Here is a 25,191-nt window from a genome sequence, read left to right as displayed (position 1 = left end):
CTGCTGAGTCTGTATGAAAACATATTCTCCCCCACCATTTGAAGCTGGGACAAACCTAGACAGTGTATTAGCAAGTAGAGACATCATTTTGCTAACAAAGGTCCGTCTAGTCAAAACTGTGGTTTTTCCAATAGTCATTTACAGATGTGAGAGGTATACCATAAAGAAGGCTGAGTGCTGAGGAACTGATGCTTTTGAATTTTGGAGTTGGAGAAGACTCTTGAGAGTCCCTTGGACAGCAAGGGGATCAAACCAGTCAATCCTAAATCAGTCCTGAATATTCTTTGGAAGGACTGATGCTGAAGCTATGATCCTTTGGCCACCTGATGTGAAAAGGTGACTCATTGGAAAAGACCCTGATGAAGGGAAAGATTGACTGAGAGAGGAGAAGGGGACGACAGAGGATGAGATGGTTGGAAGGCATCACCGACTCAAGCAACATGAGTTTGAGTAAGCTCCGGGAGATGGTAAAGGACAGGGAAGCCTGGTGGGCTGCAGTCCATGGGGTCACAGAGTCAGACACGACTGAGGAACTGAACAACAATAACTTCCTTTGGGAACCTCCTCGCTGTATACACGTTTTGGAGGGATGTTTCTGATTTTTTGCATTGTTTGCTTTCTGAAGTCCAGCTTGTTGGCATCTTTGCTGCCGTCTGGACATTTGCAGGAGCTTCAGGATCTGTGCTTCCCAGTGCTTCTCTGGGAGGCTCCTCCCCGTGGAAATTCCATCAGAAAGTGGTTCTGACTGCAGCGCTGTTTCTTTGTTCCCCTTGAATGCTGATTAAAGATTCAGTGTACACAGCATGAACGTTGCTTTTAAACCCACAAACAGTCTAGCAGAAATTGTCTGGGACTTTTAAAACATATGTAATATTTTACACTTACTGTTAAGTGTCAGGCACTGGGAGAATAATACCTATTTTCTCATGGAGTTCAAGGGTAAGAAATGGTTGAGGTCGTTACCAGATGGTGCAATTTGCAAAAAAGGCTAGATTCTTGACTGAATTAACTTTAATTTCACTTCAAGGTGTTAAAACCTTTTTACCTTCTTACTTCAGCTCCCTCCAAGGGCACTTGCCAGCCCTGGGGTTTGCCAGCTCAGCTCATCTGCAGATGCTAACATCATACCCTGATAGCAGTTGATTCGACATGCAAACACCTCCTCTGTTTGAAGCAATTGGTCTCCTGGAGAGGGTTTTGAAAGAGCTCTTGTTCTATTTCTGAATTTGATTAAAATAGCTTATTAGTCGGTCGAGTAAATTAAATACTTGCCTTTACATTTCCATGGAATTTAGAGAAAACCCAATAAAAGAGATCAATGTAGTTCACAGAAGTTTTATGACCACCACTATTTTACAGGACTTGTTATGAATATTAGATTTGCAGAGTCTGGTCTCATAATTCCATATCTAATGGATCTGAAACATGAATATCTTCTCATAAATAGTATTGATGGAAGAAGGCTCCCATGGAGTATAAAATAATCTCCATATTCAAAAGCCAATTAGTACTAAGTCGTTTCTTTTCCTTTCATTTTTTTATTAAACATTTCACCCCTTGACTACAGAAGTCTTCCTGTTAAATCTTTCAAAAGTATATCTGCAGGAATTTTTGAATAGTTCAATATTATTCACAACACTTAATTTTTATGATTGCTTCTAATTATTACTAAATGGAGGACGGGCTCATCTACTTCTTAGTTACTTTGACTTTTAATAAAGGGAGGCTTTCTGTCTTCATTTTCAAGTCCTCAACCTGTGCTCCCATCCAGTTTCATCGGTGATGTTTTATGATTTGGAATGAAGAAGAGGGGCCTTATATTTTCAGAGCGCAATAAAGACCGAGCGCGTTTAATGTCCAGCAGTGTTTTCAGAGGTAACATAACCAAGCACAGAGCAGTAATGCAGCTTTGTACCAGCTACCAAGGGTCGGGCCCTGTTTATGTGACCTGCACAGCTGAGCGCAGGCAGCTGAGTTAGTAGTGTCTACTGTGTAAAAAAGAATGTAAGTGGACTTCCCCGGCGGTCCAGTAGGTAGGAGTCCACACTTCCACCGCAGATGCAGCTGTTGACAAGTTCAATCCTGCCTGCCACAGGGCACGGCACCTCCCCCACCAAAAACTGTAAGTTTATACACTTTTTTTTTTAAAAAAAAAAGCTGATTAGAGTGTCTCACCTTGAGACAGACAGAAGGAAAAAAAAATGTTTTTGCCTTGAGTCATCATCTGTCCTGTTGTTTAATAAGAAGGCACTTCAAGTGATGTTGTAAAAGGCGATGTAGGAATTGCCTGGAAGAGTCCACGTGGACTGGCCAGTTTAACTTGCCACTGATTGACTGTAAAAGTGACCATTCTTGTGAAAGAAAAAGTTAGAGCAGCCAAGAGATGTTCTCAAATGTTTGGGAGTCTGCTCTTATCCCTGTGATTTTAATCTACATAACAGAATAGCTTCTCATATTAAAAAAGATATTAACGCATACCTGTGGAATCTGGAAAAATGGTACAGAGGAAACTTTTTGCAGGGCAGGGATAGAGAAGCAGACATAGAGAACGGATGTGCAGGCTTGGGGTTGGGGGAGGTGGGGATGAACTGAAAACTTGTGATGTACATGTATACACTTATTGTTGATCAGTTGCTTAGTCATATCCAACTCTTTCTTACTCTATGGACTGCAGCACACCAGGCTTTCCTCTCCATCACCATCTCCTGGAGCTTGCTCAGATTCATGTCCTTTAAGCCAGTGATGCCATCCAACCATCTCATCCTCTGTCATCCCCCTGCTCTTCCTGCCCTCAAGTTTTTCAAGCATCAGGGTCTTTTCCAATGAGTTGACTCTTTGCATCAGGTGGCCAAAGTACTGGAACTTCAGCTTTAGCATCAGTCCTTCCAATGAATATTTAGGATTGATTTCCTTTAAAATTGACTGGTTTGATCTCCCTGCTGTCCAAGGAATTCAAGAGTCTTCTCCAGCATCACAGTTCTAAAGCATCAATTTATCGGTGTTCAGCCTTCTTTACCATCCAGTTCTTACATCCATACATGACTGTGGGAAAAACCATAGCTTTGACTAGATGGACCTTTGTTGACAAAGTGTCTCTGCTTTTTAATACACTACCTAGGTTTATCATACCTTTTCTTCCAAGGAGTAAGCATCTTTTAATTTCGTGGCTTCAGTCACCATCTGCAGTGATTTTGGAGCCCAAGAAAATAAACTTTGTCACTCTTTCCACTGTTTCCCCATCTATTTCCCATGAAGTGATGGGACCGGGTGCCATATCTTTGTTTTTTGAATGTTGAGTTTTAAGCTAGCTTTCCACTCTCTTCTTTTACCCTCATCAAGAAGCTCTTTAGTTCCTCTCCAATTTTTGCTACTAGAATGATGTCATGTGTCTATCTGAGGCTATTGATATTTCTCCTGGCAATCTTGATTCCAGCTTGTGCTTCATCCAGCCCAGCATTTCACATGATGTACTCTGCATGTAAGCTAAATAAGCAGGGTGATAATATGCAGCCTTGACATACTCCTTTCTCAATTTTGATCCAGTCCATTTTTCCATGTTCAGTTCCAACTGTTGCTTCTTGACCTGCATACAGGTTTCTCAGGAGGTGGGTAAGGTAATCTGCTATTCCTATCTCTAAGAATTTTCCACTGTTTGTTATGATCCACAGAGCCAAAGGCTTTAGTGTACTCAGTGAAGCAGAAGTAGATGTATTTGTTTGTTTGTTTTTTTAATTCCCTTCCTTTTTCAATAATCCAATGGATATTGGGAATTTGATCTCTGATTCCTCTGCCTTTTCTAAATCCAGCTTTACATCTGGAATTTCTTGGTTCACATACTACTGAAGCCTAGCTTGAAGGATTTTGAGCATTTCACCTTGCTAGCATGTGAACTGAGTACAATTGTATGGTAGTTTGAAAATTCTTTGGCATTGTCCTTTGAGATTGGAATAAAAACTGATCTTTTCCAGGCCTGTGGCCACTGCTGCATTTTCCAAATTTGCTGACATATTGAGTGCAGCACTTTCACAGCATCATCTTTTAAGATTTGAAATAACTCAACTGGAATTCCATCACCTCTACTAGCTTTGTTCATAGAAATGCTTCCTAATGCCCACTTGACTTCACATTCCAGGATGTCTGGCTCTAGATGAGTGACCACACCATCATAGTTATCCTGGTCATTAAGATCTTGTGTAGAATAGAGAGCTAGTGGAAAGCTGCTGTAGAGTACAGGGAGCTCAGCTCAGCGCTCTGTGATGACCCAGAAGGGCGGGATGGGTGGGGGGATGGGAGCAGAAACTCAAGAGGGAGGGGATATATGTATACATAGAGCTGATTCACTTTGTTTTTTTAGCAGAAACTAACATAACATTGTAGAACAACTATACCCCAATTAAAAAAAAAAAAAGATGATGAAGGAATCATTTAAGTGTTGTGACTTATGGGATGGAATTCTTGGGGGCAGTGTGGACCTCACAGAGAATAAAATTCTGGGCACAGTAGGGACATCCATTTTCTAGAAGCAGCAAATGCCATGCCCTGACATTTGCTCTTATTTAATGGAAACTGTTGGGTCTTCCCAAGTGGTGAAATGATAAAGAAACTGCCTGCCAATGCAGGAGATAAAGGAGATGCAAGTTTAATCCCTGGGCTGGGAAGATCCCCTGGAGTAGGAAATTGTAACTCTCTCCAGTGTTCTTGCCAGGAGAATCTCATGGACAGAGGAGCTTGGCAGGCTACAGTCCTTGGGGTCTCAGAGTCATATGTAACTGGGCATGCATACACAGTGGAAATTGTGAGAGAGAGTAAAATATCAATTTAGAAAATTTTGGCAATTATTTAATTTAACTACATGCTTTGGTTCTTTATTTTTTTCCCAAATTATTAAAGATATTTTCATAGCAGTTCCAGTTGACTATTTCTTATCCTATGGAGTTCCAAGTGTGAGATTCATAGTGACTCAGTTTTACTTGAGATAAAATTCCTTTTGTTCTAAGAGCCCAGCACAATGTAGGTTACATTAGTCAGTGCTGTTTGTCTCTAGATACAAATCTTCTGGGTTTTCTTGGGCCACTTCAGTATTAATAGGTGATAGTGATTCAGACTCATTGTCACGAGTGCACGGACACAAGTCTCACCTGGGCTAAATGTGCATCTTCTAGACAGAAAGAGCCGCTGAGCGCGGTTTCTCTTCAGTGTCCTGAGAGCAGAAGGCCCTGACCAACTCCAGAAGCATCAGAGGAGTGAAGCTCGCCACTCCCCTGCAGGACAGGCCACTGTCCACACTTACAGGAAGCACCACCAGGGTCTTCTCAGCCCAGGCCATTCTACTCTTGTCACTATCAGGGCAGCACAGTTATTAACTAAAGTCCACACTTCATTTCTCAGCTTCCCAGGTGGCTCAGTGGTAAAGAAACTGCCTGCCAATAAAGGAGACGCAGGAGATGTGGGTTTGATCCCTGAGTCAAGAAGATGCCCCAGAGGAGGAACTGGCAACCTACTTCAGTACTTTTGCCTGGAAAATCCCATGGACAGAGAAGCCTGCTGGGCTACAATCCATGGGGTTGTAAAGAGCTGGACATGACTGACCACGCACACTTAATGCTTAACACTTCAGGTTTCCCAAGTTTTTACCTAACATCCTCTTTCTGTTCCAGGATCTCATTCAAAACCCAGGGTTACATTTACGCAACAGGCCTGCTTGGACTGTGACCCCTGCTCAGACCTTCTTTGTTTCTGATGACCTTGCTGGTTTTGTGGTGCCCCTGCTGGTCCCAGGGACCTGGGTGCACGTTTCTCTTGCTCTCATGCAGCAGAATCAGGAGAAGGCAGGATCCCCTGGTGCTGCTGACTGCCAGGCCAGCCCTCTGCGCTGAGGCAGGCAGCATTGCTGGATCTCAACCATCAGCTCAGAGTCAGCTTTGAAGTCGTAAATCAGGTTACTAGGTCGTCCAGGAGAGAGGAGGATTTGGCCATGTAAATGTGGCTCTCCCAGAGTTGCTGATCAGTATCTGGAACAAAATCATCGTTTTCCCAACAAGTGCTCTCTGAGGCCCCTGTCTTAGCTTTCTGGACAGCACCACAGAGACAGTTTTCACCTTCAATGACACATAGAAATGATTTGGGCAGTGCTGACCCTGAGTTTGGAGACTGATGCTTCCATAGCCTCTATGAGACAAGGGGAAGAGCTGGCACAGCTCCTCCTGTGGTTACATGTCTCCTGGACTTCTAGGGTCCTGTAATTTGGGATGGGAGCACCAAGGGGAAAAAGCAAAACAGCAGCATCATTCCTGACTCAGCTTAGCTGTCAACAGCACCTTTGAGAGCATCTCATTTTTGTTTTAGTCAAACCACATTTTCGTGAAACGCAAGTACAGTACTTCATGCACACAACAGAATTTCCCCTGAACACCATAATCAAGCATGATTACACTTGATTTTAACAAGCACAGGGCACTTTTAATAGCAATCTGCTACTTTCTGAGATTATGTTATTGATCGTGATGGAGAGGGATATTTGTGGGAGACTCCAGGTCATTCCAGGTGCCTGGTTATGCTGCGTCCACACAGATTCCTGAAACTCAGGGAACGTATCCCTGCCAACCAGTGGGGAGAAGCCCATACCATCTGCAAAGGGCATGGTTGGTTGGTGGCAATCACAGGCTGCAGTGTTGTTGTCTAAAGGTGATGGGAGGAAGTCAGTTGTTTTAGAGAGATCTGGGTCAAATCCTCATAAAAATGAGACTCCAGTGCAACAGCAGGTACCATGTGGATGCTTGCACAAGAAAATGTACTTCTACCAACCCTTTCCTCAGCCAGATCAAGGAGCATTTACTGATCTTGGACACACTTTCATCAGATTAGTAACACCCACCACACAATAGTAAAGTGGTAGCAATAGATAGCTGTTGTCATTACTGTTGTTTAGTTGCTAAGTCCTGTCTGACTCTTTGCCACTCCATCGACTGTAGCCCTCCAGGCTCGCTTGTCCATGGGATTCTCCAGGCAAGAATACTGGAGTGGGTTGCCATTTCCTCCTCCAGGGCATCTTCCCGACCCAGGGATCAAACCCATGTCTCCTACATCGGCAGGTGGATTCTTTACCACTGAGCCACCAGGGAAGCCAATAGCCACGGATTGTCTATTATCTATTCTGCAAGGAGATCCAACCAGTCCATTCTGAAGGAGATCAGCCCTGGGATTTCTTTGGGAATAATGATAGATACTAAAGCTGAAACTCCAGTACTTTGGCCACCTCATGAGAAGAGTTGACTCATTGGGAAAGACTCTGATGCTGGGAGGGATTGGGGGCAGGAGGAGAAGGGGATGACCGAGGATGAGATGGCTGGATGGCATCACTGACTCGATGGACGTGACTCTGGGTGAACTCCGGGAGTTGGTGATGGACAGGGAGGCCTGGCGTGCTGCGATTCACGGGGTCACAAACAGTCAGACACAACTGAGCGACTGAACTGAACTGACTGAACTGATTCTGGTTTTGTTTTCTTAAAACCCCCAATTTAGGTTAGAGATGACAGTCAAGAAGCAAATGAGAAAAAGAATAGGCTTACAAGCTCTGCAGAGCTGCTTTGATTACAAGTGTCAAAGTGTAATCTGCTGTGTTATACATATGCGTAGTCTATAAAAGGTTTGGTCTGAGCTTGTGAGAGGCCATTTTTAGGGCTGAGAAGAAGTATCATATCCAACCCAAAATTTTATTTGGCAAAATATTATTTCATCAGCTTACTACCATGAAAACATATTCAAACAAAATAAATGTACTTTATCATTACAGAAAATGTTGTTTTCATTTTCCATCTATTACATGTATATTTTTTAGCTTGCCAAGATCTCAGTCTAGGACAAGGGTTAAGACATGATTGGACTTCATTAAATTCTCCAAAGTATATCAAAGGTCTTTTTATAAACACAGTTTTTGCTTGTTCATAAAATATACCATTATCATTTTAATAAAATTTTTTGTCTTTTCAGGTTAAAAAAAAAAGAAAAAGGATGTACTGTTTTCCTAGACCCATCTGTCCCACCTGGGATCATAGATGAATCAGGAGTTAGATAAAAGTTTCATGAAAGAGTCAGTGCATCAAACATGTGATGGTAGCAAACATAGGTTTTAAATGCATGCTGCTACTGCTAAGTCGCTTGAGTCGTGTCTGACTCTGTGCGACCCCATAGATGGCAGACCACTAGGCTCCTCTGTCCCTGGGATTCTCCAGGCAAGAACACTGGAGTGGGTTGCCATTTCCTTCTCCAATGCATGAAAGTGAAAAGTGAAAGTGAAGTCGCTCAGTCATGTCTGACTCTTAGCGACACCATGGACTGCAGCCCACCAGGCTCCTCTGTCCATGGGATGTTCCAGGCAAGAGTACTGGAGTGGGTTTCCATTGCCTTCTCCATATATAAATAGAAAACTCTGTGGCATTCATTAAAACTTATCTTGAAGAGCATGTACTGTGTGTGGGTAACTTGGCTAGGTACAGGGAATCTAAATGTCAATAAAATAGACCCTGTGCGAGTTTATAGTAAGTCATAGAAGATAAATACAACTCCCAGAGAAGAGACAAGTGAAGGCCGAGCCTGTGATCAAGTCTAATCCCAGAGTTAAGTGAAATGGAAATCAGAATATCAACAGTGGATTGAGTGGATCAGGCTAAAGACAAGAGGAAACGGAGTGTTTACAGCAGGCATGAGGCTGAAAGGGTGGCGGGGGGGGGGGGGGGGGTACTGTCAGGGACTAAAGGAAGTTGCAGCCTGGGTTGTGATCACAGGAGGGAGAGGGTCGGCCGTGAAAGTTGACCCAGGGAGGTGGCAATGCCGGCTTTCTAAATCAGGCACAAGCCTTTGGGTTGAGATTGAAGGGGTTCACCAGGGGTATTTCATGACATCTGGGGGTTAGAAAGATTATCTTGGCTTTGGCATCAAAAGTGGAAAAAGGAGGCTCAATGGGGAGCAGAAAATAATTCAAATGACAGCACTGATGATCAAAGATGGTTGACTATGAATGGGGCGGCCCTGAACCCAGGAGGCAATGCAGAATATGTTGGAAATCAGCGAAAACTACAGACCCATTTGTGTGTGGTGTGTCTTGGTTTGTCTTTAGGAAGGTGGTGACAATAACCATAAATGAACTGCATCAGTTCTTTGGGATTGTCCTAAAACAGTCTTTTTAGTAAAAATTATTAACCATGGGAGAGTCAAGATTGATAGGTTCATATTTTTGTTGCTAAGTTCTACATCAAATATTTCAGAATGTCATAGAAATATAAAACTGGAAAGGAGTGCCAGCAATTATCTCATCCCACCCTCTTTTGTTTATTAATAAGATGAAATAAGGTGATTTAAGTTTTAGAGCTTATTGGTGCCAAAAATGAAGTGAGAATCTTCATCAGTAAAAACAGTATTCAAAAGTGGATGTAGTATTTCCTTTATTCCAAAACTGGAAGAATATACTTTTTAAATATTCATCTTGATCTTTGAGAAATATGAAGCAATATGGGGAATTGTGGAAGGAAACAGCGTTAGTGATATTTGTGAGAAATAAACTGAACTTTAGGCGTGCTTATTGTAAATGTTTTGAGCATACTGTACTATTGATAATGACAATGAGAAAATTATAATAATATGACCTTCTCCTAACTAACCCTCTCAATATGAAATCACATCCCAAAGTGAATTCTTCCAAAGTTATAAAAATAGCAGGCTTCTGGCTGAAGGTGGAGGAATAGTATTTCTCTGTTCACCATTTCGTCTCTGAACCTAAGTAGCAAGTAGAAAAAGAAACGTGCGGGAAAAGGGGGAGTTGTTTCATCTCTGATGGACCAAGAGGGCATCTATCACTGGAAAGAGCAGCGTAAGCTTGGGATGGAAGCATTCAGTGACCAGGAGGACCAGGGCAGGGAGACCAGCAGGAAGGTGTGGGGCTCTGTGTTTCTCTCCAATGGAGTTTGCAAGGTTGGCCCTCGGTTTCCTCTGGGGATTGGTTCCAGGACTCCTCCACCTTGAGGTGGTCTACCTTTGAGGATGCTCAAGTCTATGATATGAAATGGCATAGCATTTACATATAACACACAACCCCACATCCTTCTGCACACTCACCTCTTGATTACCTGTAATGCTGTGTAGTAGTTGCTGCAGTGAAGCAAATTCAAGCTTTGACTTTGGGAGCTTTCTGGAATTTTTCTGCTGAATGCTTTTGATCTGTGGTTCAATGAACGTTGGTGAAAGTGTTACAAATGTCAGACCATATGTAGGCCCCTTTTGCCCAACTTAAGCACCAGCACGTCTTCTCACACTTTCTTTTAGCAAATGCCCACAGCCAGGAGAAGCTTCCTTCCTGAGAGATGAGAGAGTTTAAGACCGAGCGGGGGCCTCCGCGGAGCGGAGAGGAGCAGAGGTGCTGTTGTGAGCAAAGCGCTGGCACCTGGCCCGGTCACTCGCGTGGTCCTGTCCAAGGCCTGGCCATCCGTGAACTCTGACGCTTTAGAAACTCGGTTCTCACTCCCTTATGTGCTCACTACTGTTCTTTCAGGTCGCCTGCGCCAGCAGTTCCCACCCCAAGACTTCACACCAGTCTCCTTATCATCTTTCTTCATCAGCCTTTTTGTCCTCCTGTAACCAGAAAATTAATAGAATAAAAATAAACCAGTTTCCCAATAATTTTATAATACTAAAATTAGAGAATACAGTTTTCCCTTTGGACTTCCTAAAGTTAATATCTTGCTAAAATGTAACCAATATTCTCAACAGCATTTTAAAGAAATATTTATCAGCAGCCTGGAGCAATAGATTCTGTCTTTTAACAGCTCTCAGTGTATGCCAGCAGCATGATTCTGAAGTTTAAATCAGTGATGAAAAGTATGTCAAGAGAACAGGAAAGTGGCCCAACCCTGACCTAGTGAAAGACATACCTATTCTAGAAGAATAAACTGCATGGATACAGCTTCATGCACTTATCCATAAATAGAGTATCCTAATTTAAGTTTTATTAGTTTGCTGGAGCAGGCATGACAATGTACCACAGACTGGGTGGGGCTGAAGCACAGCCATTTCTTTGCTCACATTCCCAAGATCCTAGTGCTTATCAAGTTGGATTTCTTCTGAGGCCTGACATCTTGGCTTGTACATGACTGTCATCTGGCTGTGTCCTCATAGGCCCTTTCCTGTGTGTGCAAATCCCTGGAGTCTCTTCTCCGTATAAGAACATCAGTCATGTTGGATTGGAGCCCAGTCATTACAACCCCTTTTAAACTCAGTTACTTCCCTAAAGGCCCTGTCTCCAGGTAGAGCCATCCTGGGGCTTGGCATTTCAGGGTTAGGAATTAGGAGGAGACAAAATTCTGTCCATAGCATCTCTGAAGAATAGTTGATTAGCAGTTAATTCAATATTGTATGCCCAGATAAGTCCTTGCTATGCAGATATGCTGTGTTGCCAAATTAGGACAGAGCCATATGCTTGGATAAAATGACATTACCATATAAGATGAAATGCTTAACAAGAACACAGGCCTGGGTAGAGGCGATGCCAGCTCTTTAGAGGTGACCTAATGAAGTACTGTGGGCCCAGCCAAGATGCTTTTCCAGAAGCAATTTTGGGCTCGCTCTAATGCACAGATAATTGGATAATCAAGTGCCCAAATGTTGAGCCTAATTGTAGAGCAAAGTTGACAAAATTAGCCTAGAAAAAATGTTTACATTATCCACAGCTAAATGCCCGTTTCAATCCAGAAATCATGTTTGTGAAGTAGGCACAAGATAACTGTCTTAGCAGATACAATGAACCCAAAATGTTTATCTATAGTTTTCTAAATAAATGTTATTTAGTAACACTGTGCACTGGGTAGAGAAAGTCAACATACAATCTCTATCTTAGTAAAGCAGGTACAGGACAGTCATCTTTAAGCACTGTGACTTCCTAGCTGTGAGAAGAACTGGCTGTAAAACACACTTGGAGGAAACAGTGAGTTTATGTTCTCAGACTGTTAACTAAAAGCGTGTGAAATGCTATCAGAAATGATAGCTTCATTTTGGTACAGTTAATATCTCCTTAGGAAAAAAAGAACTGACAGACCAGATAATTTGTTAACTGGCTCCCTAGTTTCTAAAATTAAAATCCACATTTTTTTTTCCTTTTTTCATTGTGTACCTCTTTCTCTTCTTTCTGGCGGGCCATTCAAATGTGCTCTCCAGCCAGGACAACACACCTCCACTGGGAGTTAGCAAGTTGAAGATTCCCTGTAAATTGTCAACTAGTCCAGCAGAAGATGCCTTGCATGGCAGAAGAAAGATTCTGCCATGATCTTGATGGCAGAATTCAGAAAGAATAAAGAAATCATGAAATGGCTTTGGTTCATGATATTCTCAAGCATTCTTTTATTTTATTTTTTTACCTAATCTGTTACTTTGCTACTTTTTGACTTCTCTGAAAATTGTTCTAGTAATACATTTTCTCTAAAACAACATTCCCTTTTATTTATCTTTATTTAACTCCCAACTTATTCCCAAAAGAATTTACAGAAACAGATTTGTACTTTTTTCCCCCTGAACACTGAACATAAACTAACAAGATATTTAAACACGGTACCAGCTAACACTGCCAAATATATTGAAAATGATTTTATGTTTGAGAGGGGATTTCGTTTCCATTGACATGGTATTTTTGGCAGGCATCACATTCAATTTCTAATTTTGCTAGCATCTCGTGGCAGATGCTAGCATGATGGGTTATGCAAATGCCACTTTAGAAGACACTATTTTCCTTTTTCTTCCTATGTGAGAGAGTCTGGGAAGTGCTAATATTATATTTACAGGATTCTTCAGAGGTAGGAATGGTCAGGTGACCAGCAAGACACAAAGAATTATAACAGAAGTCACTAGATAAGGCCTCTGGAAAAGCTTTATTTTTCCTCTTCTTTTTAAAGAACGAACCCACTCGCTGTCCTTGCAGGGGACTGTGACTCTCTGCTTTCTTCCTACCTTCACATCCAGCAGCCACTTTGTGCCATGAGACTGCGACCCTTAAGATATCGACCAGCATGTTCAGGGTGATGTAAAACAGCAACGAAGAGCCTGGGTTCTTATTGATCTGACCCTGGGTCTGTCTTGCACTCCTACATCCATTATTCTTGTTATTTCAGGAAAATAAAATACTCATTAGTGTAAGCCAATTTCCCTTGAACTTTTTGATTACTAGCATTTAGGTTACCATATAAAACACAATTCACACTCTTGAGTGACAGTTTTACTATATGCTGTGAAAAAAAGAAGCTTAGCTTGTAATGTCACTTAGCTATTTTTGCACTTGTTTAATTTATTGGTAAAAAGATGGGGGAATAAATGGAAACAGTGGCAGACTTTATTTTCTTGGGCTCCAAAATCACTGTGGACAGTGACTGTAGCCATGAAATTAAAAGACGTTTGCCCCTTGGTAAAAGAGCTGTGGCAAACCTAGGCAGCATATAAAAAGCAGGGACCTCACTTTGCCAACAAAGGTCCATATAGTCAAAGCTATGGTTCATCAAGAAATACTAGAATTTGTGATTTGTAAAGGTGAGGATCCTTGGGCAACTGTGATGTGCAGGTGAGTTTGGGAACCACTGATGGAGGCAGAGGCAGAGGCCCAGGAGAAGGCGGGTCTGTTTGCTTCTGCTGGAATCAGGTGTGTAACTTTCTCTACAAATGTTACGGTTAAAGCCTCTACTCAAAGCTTCCGCCCATTGGGAAAGATAATAATAATACAGAGCACCTCCGGAACTCTCACATCTTGCGTTCGTTATACTCATGCCCTAAGGACCAAATTCAGCTGGTTTCTATAGTTAAAGGGCTTCTTCCTGTCCCTTTGAATTTGTTTCCTCCTGAAGTCAGGGGCCCAGTAATGCTGCATCTTCGTTAAGAGGGTAGGAATTAATGTGGAAAAGAAGTAGAAGGGTCCTGAGGAGATCCCCTCATTAAGGAACAGAGGGTGGGTAGCAGCCACTGACCTCTGGCCAGTCGCTTGGCTTGTCCCTGAGTCAGACACCCGGCCCCCCCACCCCCCGCCCTGCCAAACGCTGCCCTTGGCTGAGTCGCTCTGGACCTCGTCTAGCTACCTCGTGACCAGAACTCTTGGAGCTCCAATTCAAGCCTTTTCTACATGACTTGCAGAATAAGTGCTGTGGGCTGGACAGAAGTAGTTAAAAGCTCAGGGTCTCTTTTCCCTTCGACGGTTTATCTTCATTTTAAGGGCATTTGATGTTCAATATTCACTTCCCAATATCTTTGATGAGACAGATGTCTCACAGAATGCCCTGTGATGGTTACTCGGCACAGTCTATTCGGATTACCAGACTATGGACTTTCCTGAAGGGGGTAACTCATCCCTGGCCCTAGTACCCTAGTGCGTAGGGCATGTTCCACAATTTAAAACATCAAAGCATTTATATATGGTGTCAACAATTCTACCTGCAGGGCAGCAAAGGAGACAGAGACATAAGGACTAGACTTTTGGACTCAGTGGGAGAAGGAGAGGGTGGGATGATTTGAGAGAATAGCACTGAAACTATACATTACCGTATGTAAAATAGATAAGCATTGCGAGTTTGATGCACGAAGCAGGACACCCAAAGCTGGTGCTCTGGGGCAGCCCAGAGGGATGGGGTGGGAGGGATAGGATGGAGGTGGGAGGGTGATTCAGGATGGAGGGGACGCAGGTATACCTATGGCCAGTTCATACTGATGCATGGAAAAAATTGTAACAATATTGTAGTTATCCTCCAATTAAATATTTTTTTTAAAAAAACCATCAAATAAAATAATAAAGTATTCTTGGTTATTAAGTGTAGGATCTGTCAATCAAACCTAGATTCTTAGTCAATCTGATAGCCTTTTCTATAAACCATGCTGCTTGCATATGCATATATATATGTGTGTGTGTGTGTGTATATGCATCGATAGAAAGTCAATCTTCATGATCATTCAGGATTGGTATTCTCAGCAGCAAAGAAGCTAAAATCAATGGAACTGATAACCCTAATGAAAGTTTATCTCACGGTGGCATTCAGGTGTCCCCTCTAATCTTTATTATGAGACAATGTTTCACAACAATTTAGGGGAGAGATTGATAGTTTATCTGGTTTCTATAGCTGTTACAGCACGATTATAATAAAATACAATGAAAGAATGCAATCCACATAAAAATCTAGAGACCATGCATCGCCTGGCCCAGGCCAGCCCAGTGCTTCTGTGTCCTCATCTTTCCCTGCACCACCACGGTCACCTGTGGCCGCCTTGCTCTTCCTCATCCTGCCAGGGGCATCGCTCATCCAGCCCTGCAGGTTATCTCCTGCTCACCACAGGTGGGACCATCTTCCCCCTTACACATTTCAATTGTGTCCCCCCACTTCAAGTCTCTGCTGACATGTTCAGTTTTCAGAAACCTTCTCTATCCCACCAGAAAAGACCCTCTGACTACTCTACTTTCCATCACTCAAACCAGAGTTATCCCTCTTACCTGCTTTCTCTTTCTCAGCACATTTGTCCCCATCTGGCTTACTTAAGGCTGTTTGTGTATTTTCTGCCAACTGCCCTAGGCTGTACTTTCCACAAGACCAGTAGCTTGGTCTGCTCAATTGTTGGTTAAACCTGTAGTTGAAACAGTGAATGGTGCTCAGAAAAATCTACCACAGGCTAAGCAGTTAGGCAACAGATGGTAACTCTTTATAGAGGAAAAAAAAGGGCAGGGGCGGGGGGAGGGGGGCACAGGCTGTGTTATAGCCAAAAACTACCTAAGCTTGGGAAGATGTCTCAGTTCCTTTTAAATAATAACACAGCGCCAAGTGTCCACTTTGTTCAGGGCACCATTTAACTACCAATAAGTCCAGGGAAGATAAGCCTTATCATTCTGGAAAAAATAACAGTGTAATGACATAGAAGGACAGGTCCACATCCAAATAGGACCAGATAAGACTTTTTCTTAAACCTCTACAGGAAAGCTACCTATAAACCCCAGGGTAGGGAGCAACAGTACTCCAGATTATGGGGCACTGAAGAGACTAACCAAGAGGGACATTATAGAAAGAGAGAGGGTGGTGTCTTTGATGGGAGGACAGTGTAGAAGCTTGACATGTCCTGGGAGGCTCAAGACACCTCTACTGCTGGAATGAGAGAGTCCTTGATGGGGTGGGAGGCCCGGAGGCTGACACAGTGGTTTCCAGTGTGTGGAAATGCACCTGCCTGACATGAGTGGTCTCTGAGATACGCAGACACCTGTCAGATGGGTCCGCTGCAGGTGCACTCCTGTGGGTGGGTTTGGAGAAGGCAGGGAAGTTCCCTGGAGCATGGAGGAGCAGATGAAGAAGTGGAGTCAGAAACAAGAAGGTCCCGCTATGTGGACAAGTCACCAAGCCAGGATACTTAGCTGTGCAGAACCACCCAGGAGAACTCGGTTATTCCTTAAAGCAGCATTCATTCATCTGCACCTCCTCTATCATGTGCTGGGACCAAAGCAGGTGCAAAGATGGCACTAACTGTGAGCAATAACAGTTCTCATCGGTGGGCAGGCTTACAGGGAAGCTGTGCACTAATCATGTGGTAAATATCAGAGAGCAGCTACGACATTTCAGATTAAGGACTGGCTTTAATTGAGTGACTTCTGTAGATCAGTAGTTGTCAAGTGGATATGGCTCACCTTAATGGTTTTAAAGTCCTTTCTCAGAAGTGTGACTGAGAAGTCTCTGTTATAGCAGACTCAATTTCAGTTTCAATATTTTGGTTTACATGTCAGTGAATACTGATAAGCCAGGAAAAGGAGAGTTCTGATACATTAAAAAATTAGTGAACCCCTTAGGGCGTTCAGGACAGACATATACACTCAGCTATATTTAAAATAGATAACCAACAACCACCTAGTGTATAGCACAGGGAACTCTGCTCAATGCTGTGTGGCAGCTTGGATGGGAGGGGAGTTCGGGGGAGAATGGACATATGCATGTGTATGGCTGAGTCTCTTCACTGTCCACCTGACACTATGACAACATTGTTAATCAGCTACTCTCTAATATAAAGTAAAAATAAAAGTCTAAAAGAAAATTAGTGAATCTAGTTACTCATTTATTATATAAACATTTATAGGTATAGTTCAGTTCAGTTCAGTTCAGTCGCTCAGTCGTGTCCGACTCTTTGCCACCCCATGAATCGCAGCACGCCAGGCCTCCCTGTCCATCACCATCTCCCGGAGTTCACTCAAACTCACTTCCATAGAGTCAGTGATGCCATCCAGCCATCTCATCCTCTGTCATCCCCTTTTCCTCCTGCCCCCAATCCCTCCCAACATCAGAGTCTTTTCCAATGAGTCAACTCTTTGCATGAGGTGGCCAAAGTACTGGAGTTTCAGCTTTAGCATCATTTCTTCCAAAGAACACCCAGGACTGATCTTCTTTAGAATGGACTGGTTGGATCTCCTTGCAGTCCAAGGGACTCTCAAGAGTCTTCTCCAATACCACAGTTCAAAAGCATCAATTCTTCGGCGCTCAGCTTTCTTCACAGTCCAACTCTCACATCCATACATGACTACTGGAAAAACCATAGTCTTGACTAGATGGGCCTTTGTTGTCAAAGTAATGTCGCTGCTTTTCAATATGCTATCTAGGTTGGTCATAATTTTTCTTCCAAGGGGTAAGCGTCTTTTAATTTCATGGCTGCAGTCACATCTGCATTGATTTTGGAGCCCACAAAGATAAAGTCTGATACTGTTTCCACTGTTTCCCCATCTATTTCCCATGAAGTAATGGGACCAGATGCCATGGTCTTCGTTTTCTGAATGTTGAGCTTTAAGCCAACTTTTTCCACTCTCCTCTTTCTCTTTCATCAAGAGGCTTTTTAGTTCCTCTTCACTTTCTGCCATAAGGGTGGTGTCATCTGCATATCTGAGTTATTGATATTTCTCCTGGCAATCTTGATTCCAGCTTGTGTTTCTTCCAGCCCAGCGTTTCTCATGATGTACTCTGCAAAGAGGTTAAATAAGCAGGGTGACAATATACAGCCTTGATGTACTCCTTTTCCTATTTGGAACCAGTCTGTTGTTCCATGTCCAGTTGTAACTGTTGCTTCCTGACCTGCATATAGGTTTCTCAAGAGGCAGGTCAGGTGGTCTGGTATTCCCATCTCTTTCGAATTTTCCACAGTTTATTTAGATCCACACAGTCAAAGGCTTTGGCATAGTCAATAAAGCAGAAATAGGTGTTTTTCTGGAACTCTCTTGCTTTTTCAATGATCCAGCGCATGTTGACAATTTGATCTCTGGTTTCTCTGCCTTATCTAAAACCGGTTTGAATATCTGGAAGTTCATGGTTCACGTATTGCTGAAGCCTGGCTTGGAGAATTTTGAGCATTACTTTACTAGCGTGTGAGATGGGTATAGTATGGACTATTAAAAAGAAATAAAATGTATTAGAGGTGACCATTAAATATGTAATGTCAATGTAGTGTAAGTGTTTAGATCAGTTATAAAATTAGTATTCAAAAGTAATACTTCATAAAATTTAGGAATATTAATCAACATGAAAAATATTGAAATAATACATTATTGTGTACTTGTTAAAATCACTGTCAAAGAAAAACATATAAATGGGCGTGCCATTCAGTCCCCAGTAGACTTGTTTACCAATGTCCCCAGCTGCTAAAAAGGCAGCATCTGAGAAGGAGAGAGGAAATAATTGCAACCTAGTATTTCCCTTAGACTCCTCTTTATCAGATCCCATTTCTAGAGTGATCATTTGGAAGAGATATTTGACCGACTCTTTTTCCCCTCTGGGGGCTTCAGTGTTTTCATTGATAACAAACTATGGTTTCTAGGAAAGCATGAACACAGCAGGGTCATCTTTTACATCTGCCATTTTGTTCCATATAGAGCGAGGATTGATGCGGTTACTCTATCGATGTCAGCCCGGTCTTATTCTTCCTTTTCTTGTTTTTACTGGTTCAGACAATATGTGACATGGATGCACTCTCAAGTGAAGGCCGTTTGACCTCCAAGGAACATTTCTGAATCTGCATGGATTCTGTCAGTTACTTGGGGCTCAAGTGATACAGTATGCAGGGGTCAAGAATACAAAATGCCCAAAAATGCTCCCCAAGGGAAGTTTCATATTCTGTGGCTGATGAGTGGGTCCAGCTCTTCCATGCAGACTCACTGATAGTGGATGTTACTAGTCCAACACTCGTCCCTGGACTTGGCATCACAAGTCCCTGCCAAACTCTTAAAAAAGGACTCACCAGACCCAGGTTCTGCTCCAGGCCAGCCCTGGCCTTATGTCTGGGTCAGGGAATACCAGTATCTTTGGTGGAGATGAAGCGCCGCTAGACACTCTAAACCCTCAGCGTGGGAAGCAGAAAGACTTTCCACACAGTGTGTCTGCAACCATTTTATTTCCATGCACTCTGCAAAGTCAGGAGTTCCCAGACTCCATTAATGTAGAAAGCAGTATTCCCACAAATGCCATTAATTCATTTCACTATAAAAAGTTATGAACTTTAGCATCACAGAGGCAAAAAGAAGCATCTAGATGTCTAAGGCTTGCTAATAATCATAGTGATAGCTAATTTTAAGAGCCCTATATGCCAGGACTTATGTGAATTATATAGTTTAGCTCTCACAGCTGCCCTGTGAGGTAGAAAGTAGTAAACTGAGGAAGTGAAAATGGAGACTTTTCAAGGCTAAATTGCATTAGGTGGCCCAGCAGAGCCCGGGAATTTCCAAACCAAGCCTAGTGTTCTGATTCCTGACCTCAGAGCTGAGTCCTTTGCCAGGACCTTGGGCTCCTGATACCTATTCCCCTAACAGGTCACATCAAATGGAAGCTCTTGTATCAGCTGCTTGTATATTTTGGAAATTAATCCTTTATCAGTTGTTTCATTTGCTATTATTTTCCCCCATTCTGAGGGCTGTCTTTCTCCTTGTTTGTAGTTTCCTTTGCTGTGCAAAAACTTTTAAGTTTAATTAGGTTCCACTTTTTTATTTCCATTACTGAGGGAGGTGGGTCATAGAGGATCATGCTTTGATGTATGTCATTGAGTGTTCTGCTTATGTTTTCCTCTAAGAGTTTCATAGTTTCTGCTCTTACATTTATGTCTTTAATGTGAGTTTATCTTTGTGTATGGTGTTCAGACTTTATTTTTTTGGGCTCCAAAATCACTGCAGATGGCGATTGCAGCCATGAAATTAAAAGACGCTTACTCCTTAAAAGAAAAGTTATGACCAACCTAGATAGCATATTCAAAAGCAGAGTTATTACTTTGCCGACTAAGGTCCGTCTAGTCAAGGCTATGGTTTTTCCAGTAGTCATGTATGGATGTGAGAGTTGGACTGTGAAGAAGACTGAGAGCCAAAGAATTGATGCTTTTGAACTGTGATGTTGGAGAAGACTCTTGAGAGTCCCTTGGACTGCAAGGAGATCCAACCAGTCCATTCTGAAGGAGATCAAACCTGGGATTTCTTTGGAAGGAATGATGCTAAAGCTGAAACTCCAGTACTTTGGCCACCTCATGAGAAGAGTTGACTCATTGGAAAAGACTGATGCTGGGAGGGAGGGATTGGGGGCAGGAGGAGAAGGGGACAACCAAGGATGAGATGGCTGGATGGCATCACTGACTCTATGGACGCGAGTCTGAGTGAACTCCAGGAGTTGGTGATGGACAGGGAGGCCTGGTGTGCTGTGATTCATGGGGTGGCAAAGAGTCGGACACGACTGAGCGACTGAACTGAACTGAACTGATGGTGTTAGGAAGCGTTCTAATTTCATTCTTTTACATGGAGCTGTCCAGTTTTCCCAGCAGCACTATTGAAGAGACTGTCTTTTCCCCATTGTATATTCTTGCCTCCCTTGTCAAAAATAAGGTATCCATATGTATGTAGGTTTATCTCTGGGCTTTCAATCTTTTTCCATTGGTCTATATTTCTGTGTTTTGTGTGTGTGTGTGTGTGTGTGTGTGTGTGTGTGTGTGTGTGCCAGTATCATACTGCCTTGATAACTATAATTTTGTAGTGTAGTCTGAAGTCATGAAGATTGATTACTCCAGATCCATTCTTCTTTCACAAGAGTGCTTTGGCTATTTGGGATCTCTTGTGTTTCCATATAAATTGTGAGAGTTTTTGTTCTAGTTCTGTGAAAAATATCATTGGTAATTTGATAGCAATTGCACTGAATTTGTAGATTACATTTAGCAGAATAGTCATTTTCACAAAATTGATTCTTCCAACCCAGGAACATAGAATATCTCTCCATCTATTTACAAGTCAATTCTGGAAAACAAACAACCCAATTAAAAAGTGGGAAAATGACCTAAACAGACATTTCTCCAAATAAGACATACAGATGGCTAATAGACACATTAAAAGATGCTCAAGATTGCTCATTATTAGAGAGCTGCAAATCAAAACTACAATGAAATATCACCTTACACTGGTCAGAATGGCCATCAAAAATCTACAAACGATAAATACTGGAGAGGGTATGGAGAAAAGGGAACACTCTTGCACTGTTGGTAGAAATGTAAATTAGTATAGCTACTATGAAGAACACTATGGATATCCCTTTAAAAAGATAGAAATGAAACTGCCATATGACCCAGCAACTCCACTACTCTGAGGAAACAAAAATTGAAAAGGATACAGATGTTCATTGCAGCTCTGTTTACAACAACTAGGACATGGAAGCAACCTAGAAATCCATCAACAGATAAATGGATAAAGAAGCTGTGGTACATATATACAGTGGAATATTACCCAGTCATAAAAAGGAATTTGAGTCATCTGAGTCAGTCCTAATGAGGTGGATGAACCTAGAGTCTATTATACAGAGTGAAGTAAGTCAGAAGAGAAAAACAAATACTATATACTAATGCATATATGTGGAATCTAGAAAGGTGGTACTGGTGAACCTATTTGCAGAGCAGCAGTGGAGACAGACATAGAGAACACACTTATGGACTTGGCTTGGGGGAGGAGGGAAGGAGAAGGTGGGCTGTGTGGAGAGAGTAACATGGAAGAATATATTACCATATGTAAAGTAGATAGCCGATGGGAATTTGCTGTATGACTCAGGGAACTCAAACTGGGGCTCTGTAACAACCTAGAGGGGTGGGATAGGGAGGGAGATGGGAGGGGGGTTCAAGTGGGAGGGGACATAGGTAAATCTATGGCTGATTCAACATCAAATCCATGTTGATGTTCGGTAGAAACCAACTCAGTACTGTAAAGCAATTATCTTTCAATGAAAAAAGAATGAATTTTTTTTAAAAAGGCCTTTTCTGTTATAAATCACCAGTCTGAATTGCCTTCAGTCAATGAAATTTGGTTCAAGGTAATCCAAGCATTAAATTCAAATAGATCCATTCCTGCCTTTGTTCAGCTCAGGTTCATCCACTTGCGCTCCAAGGCTAGTCCTTAAGGAAAAGTGTCCTCCAAGGCTTTCTTGGCCTGCATTGCAGCCAGGAACATTTTAGCTCCCATTTAACTTATATGATTTAGGCTGTCTTTTTAATTTGACAGCCTGAGCCATCAGAAGAATGTGATGAACTTGTTTGTGCAAAGTGCCTGGTTTGGTTTAGTTTTGTGTTTCTTGTGCTAATTTGCTTCAAAAACAGATGGGCTGATATCCTACATGTTGAAGTCTCACCACCATTATATTGCCAGCTGATTTCACCTCTGATACTCCTGAACACTCAGAAGTAGGGTTTCTTCTCTGGAGGAGAATACGCCATCTTTGGATCGATCTCTGAGCTTGGGCAGGTTCCCCACAAGGCAGGAATGTACCTGAAAACCACCCAGAAACTCAGCTGAGTCACTTCCACAGACTTTCCAAACACTGAGACATCATCAGAAAGCATTTATGTTGCTACATCTGAATTTGCTGCTGCTCACAGCAAGACGACTAAGTGCAAACACATGAAGAATTCAGGAAGGACCATGAACTGAGAGATGTATCTGTGAGCCAAGCACAGAGAAACCTCCCTGAGTTGTGGAAACTCACCCTTCTCTTGCCTCCACTCCCAGCCCGGCAGAGGGTCTTTGGAACTTGTACTCAGATCATGTTGTGTATCTTCTGAAAACCCTACAAAATCTTCCCACAGAAACACCCTAGGCAGCTCTGGCCGAGCCCCTCCCTTCCTCTGCAGACCACCCCTTCCCCAGCATCTTCCTGCAGGTCCAGGCACCCTGGCCCATGTCTCCTTCATTATCTCACAAATTGTTACTGGTTCCCTCTATGTAATGTCAGCCCTGTGCGTGTGGGAATTTTGTCTTGTTTGTCCACTGACCTCTTTACCTAAAACAGAACCTGACGCACTGTTGGCCCTCAAGAAATACTTTTGTATGAATCAATGAATAAACATATTTCAGTTAATACATCCTGTATCACTAACATTTGTGACAGAACAAAGTTGAAATGTGTGCATAATTTGGTGCATTTGTATCCACATGTCATTATAATCATGTGCTAATGAAAAAGAGCCTTGAATCCACATGTTTTCTTTTCATCAGAAGACCATGAATATATTCATTTTGTTTCCTAAATGAGTTCTAACACCAATTTAAGGCAAATAATATTCTAAAGGATATATTGATTTAAATATTCAGTAGGGAATGAACCATCTTACTTGTGTGGTTTACACTAAAAAACACATCAATTAAAACAAAATTGATGCTTACATTTTAACGGGAGCAGTTATGGACAGCATGAAGGAAAGGTGTAGACCAGGAAGAAACATATATTAATTTTAATATTTGCATGGTCAACACATCTGTGTAGCTTTGTGTTTCCTTTGAAAGAAAAGTTAAACACTTTTCTCCAAGATTTGAAGTATATATTTTTTTTGGCTTCTGCTAGATAAATATTAGATGAAACTGTTTATGGAAACAATGCAAAAGTCAACTGCTGTTCACTTTCTAAGCTGTTGAAAACGTTCACCGTGTTTTCTCAACGGTCTGCTCATCTGTCCTCCTTTCAGAAATTGAGAAGGGAGGGTGCGGGGACCCAGGCGTCCCAGCCTACGGGAAGCGGACCGGCAGCAGCTTCCTCCATGGAGACACACTCACATTCGAATGCCAGGCGGCCTTCGAGCTGGTGGGGGAGCGAGTCATCACGTGTCAGCAGAACAACCAGTGGTCTGGCAACAAGCCCAGCTGTGTATGTGAGTACTCTCCGGGCAGAGTCTGTTCCAAGCTGCCCCGGGGGGTGGGAGAGGATCAGGGCATGCCCTGACGGGGGCTGGGGGAGATGTGACATTGACCAGAAGCACTCAGGGCTCCTTGAATGCAGCTCTTCTTTCTCCACTGACGTAAAACCAGTCAGTGATGTTCTTACTACCAGATGGATACACTGTCGATGAGAGCTTTCCATGAGCAAGGTCCACAGAGCATCACTTGCATCCAGAGGGGCTGATGCCAGCTCTGTGAGCCATCCGTCGACAGGGCCTGGGGTCTTTGCAACCTAATATTGTCTTGTGACGGCTTCTCTGAGTACAGTTTCCTGAGCTGTACAGTAGGTTCTCATTAGTTATCTATCGTATACATACTGTCAGTAGTGCGTGGGACTTCCCAAGTGGCTGAGTGGTAAAGAATCCCCCTGCCAGTGCAGGAAATGCAAGAGATGCAGGTTTCATCTCTGGGTTGGGAAGATCCCCCGGAGAAGGAAATGGCAACCCACTCCCGTATTCTTACCTGGAGAACCTCATGAACAGAGGAGCCTGGTGGGCGGCAGTCCACAGGGCTGCAGAGCGGAACATGACTGAGCACACGACACACAATATCCCGTGACACTTAAAACGCAATTGTGAGCTTGAAGTGATGTCACTTTTTGCATTTCAGTGGAAGAATTGCCTGCTTCCTCCTGGTTTTTTTTGTCTTGCTTTTAGTTTATTTTTTAAGGTTCTCATTAGTTGTTTATTTTATATATAGTATATAAAATATACTGTATTTTGAATCTCCCAATTCATCCAACTCCCTCTTCCCGCTTTGGTGTCCATGTGTTTGTCCTCTACGTCTGCGTCCCTGTTTCTGCTTTGTAAATAAGATTGTCTGTAGCAAGTTTTTTCAGATTCCACATGTAAGAGTCAATATACAGTATTCGGTTTTCTCTTTCTGACTTACGTCACTTTGTATTATGGTCTCGGTCCCTTGTAAGTGATTTAATGAGTAGAAAAGAA

The 25,191-nt window shown here is 42.5% G+C and overlaps 1 protein-coding gene across 1 annotated transcript in view; it reads left to right on the top strand.

The window, feature by feature from the left end:
• Positions 1-25,191, top strand: part of CSMD1 (CUB and Sushi multiple domains 1) — a 1,658,099-nt gene that overhangs the window by 1,218,238 nt on the left and 414,670 nt on the right. The window contains exon 13 of the mRNA XM_052661250.1: positions 23,995-24,177. Coding sequence (XP_052517210.1) covers positions 23,995-24,177 — 183 coding nt within the window. The remainder of the gene's footprint in view (positions 1-23,994; positions 24,178-25,191) is intronic.

The sequence above is a fragment of the Budorcas taxicolor genome, chromosome 24 (genome assembly GCF_023091745.1).
Source record: "Budorcas taxicolor isolate Tak-1 chromosome 24, Takin1.1, whole genome shotgun sequence".
NCBI lineage: Eukaryota > Metazoa > Chordata > Mammalia > Artiodactyla > Bovidae > Budorcas > Budorcas taxicolor.
The sequence above is the reverse complement of the archived record's forward strand: the minus strand, read 5'-3'. Positions and strand labels throughout refer to the sequence as shown.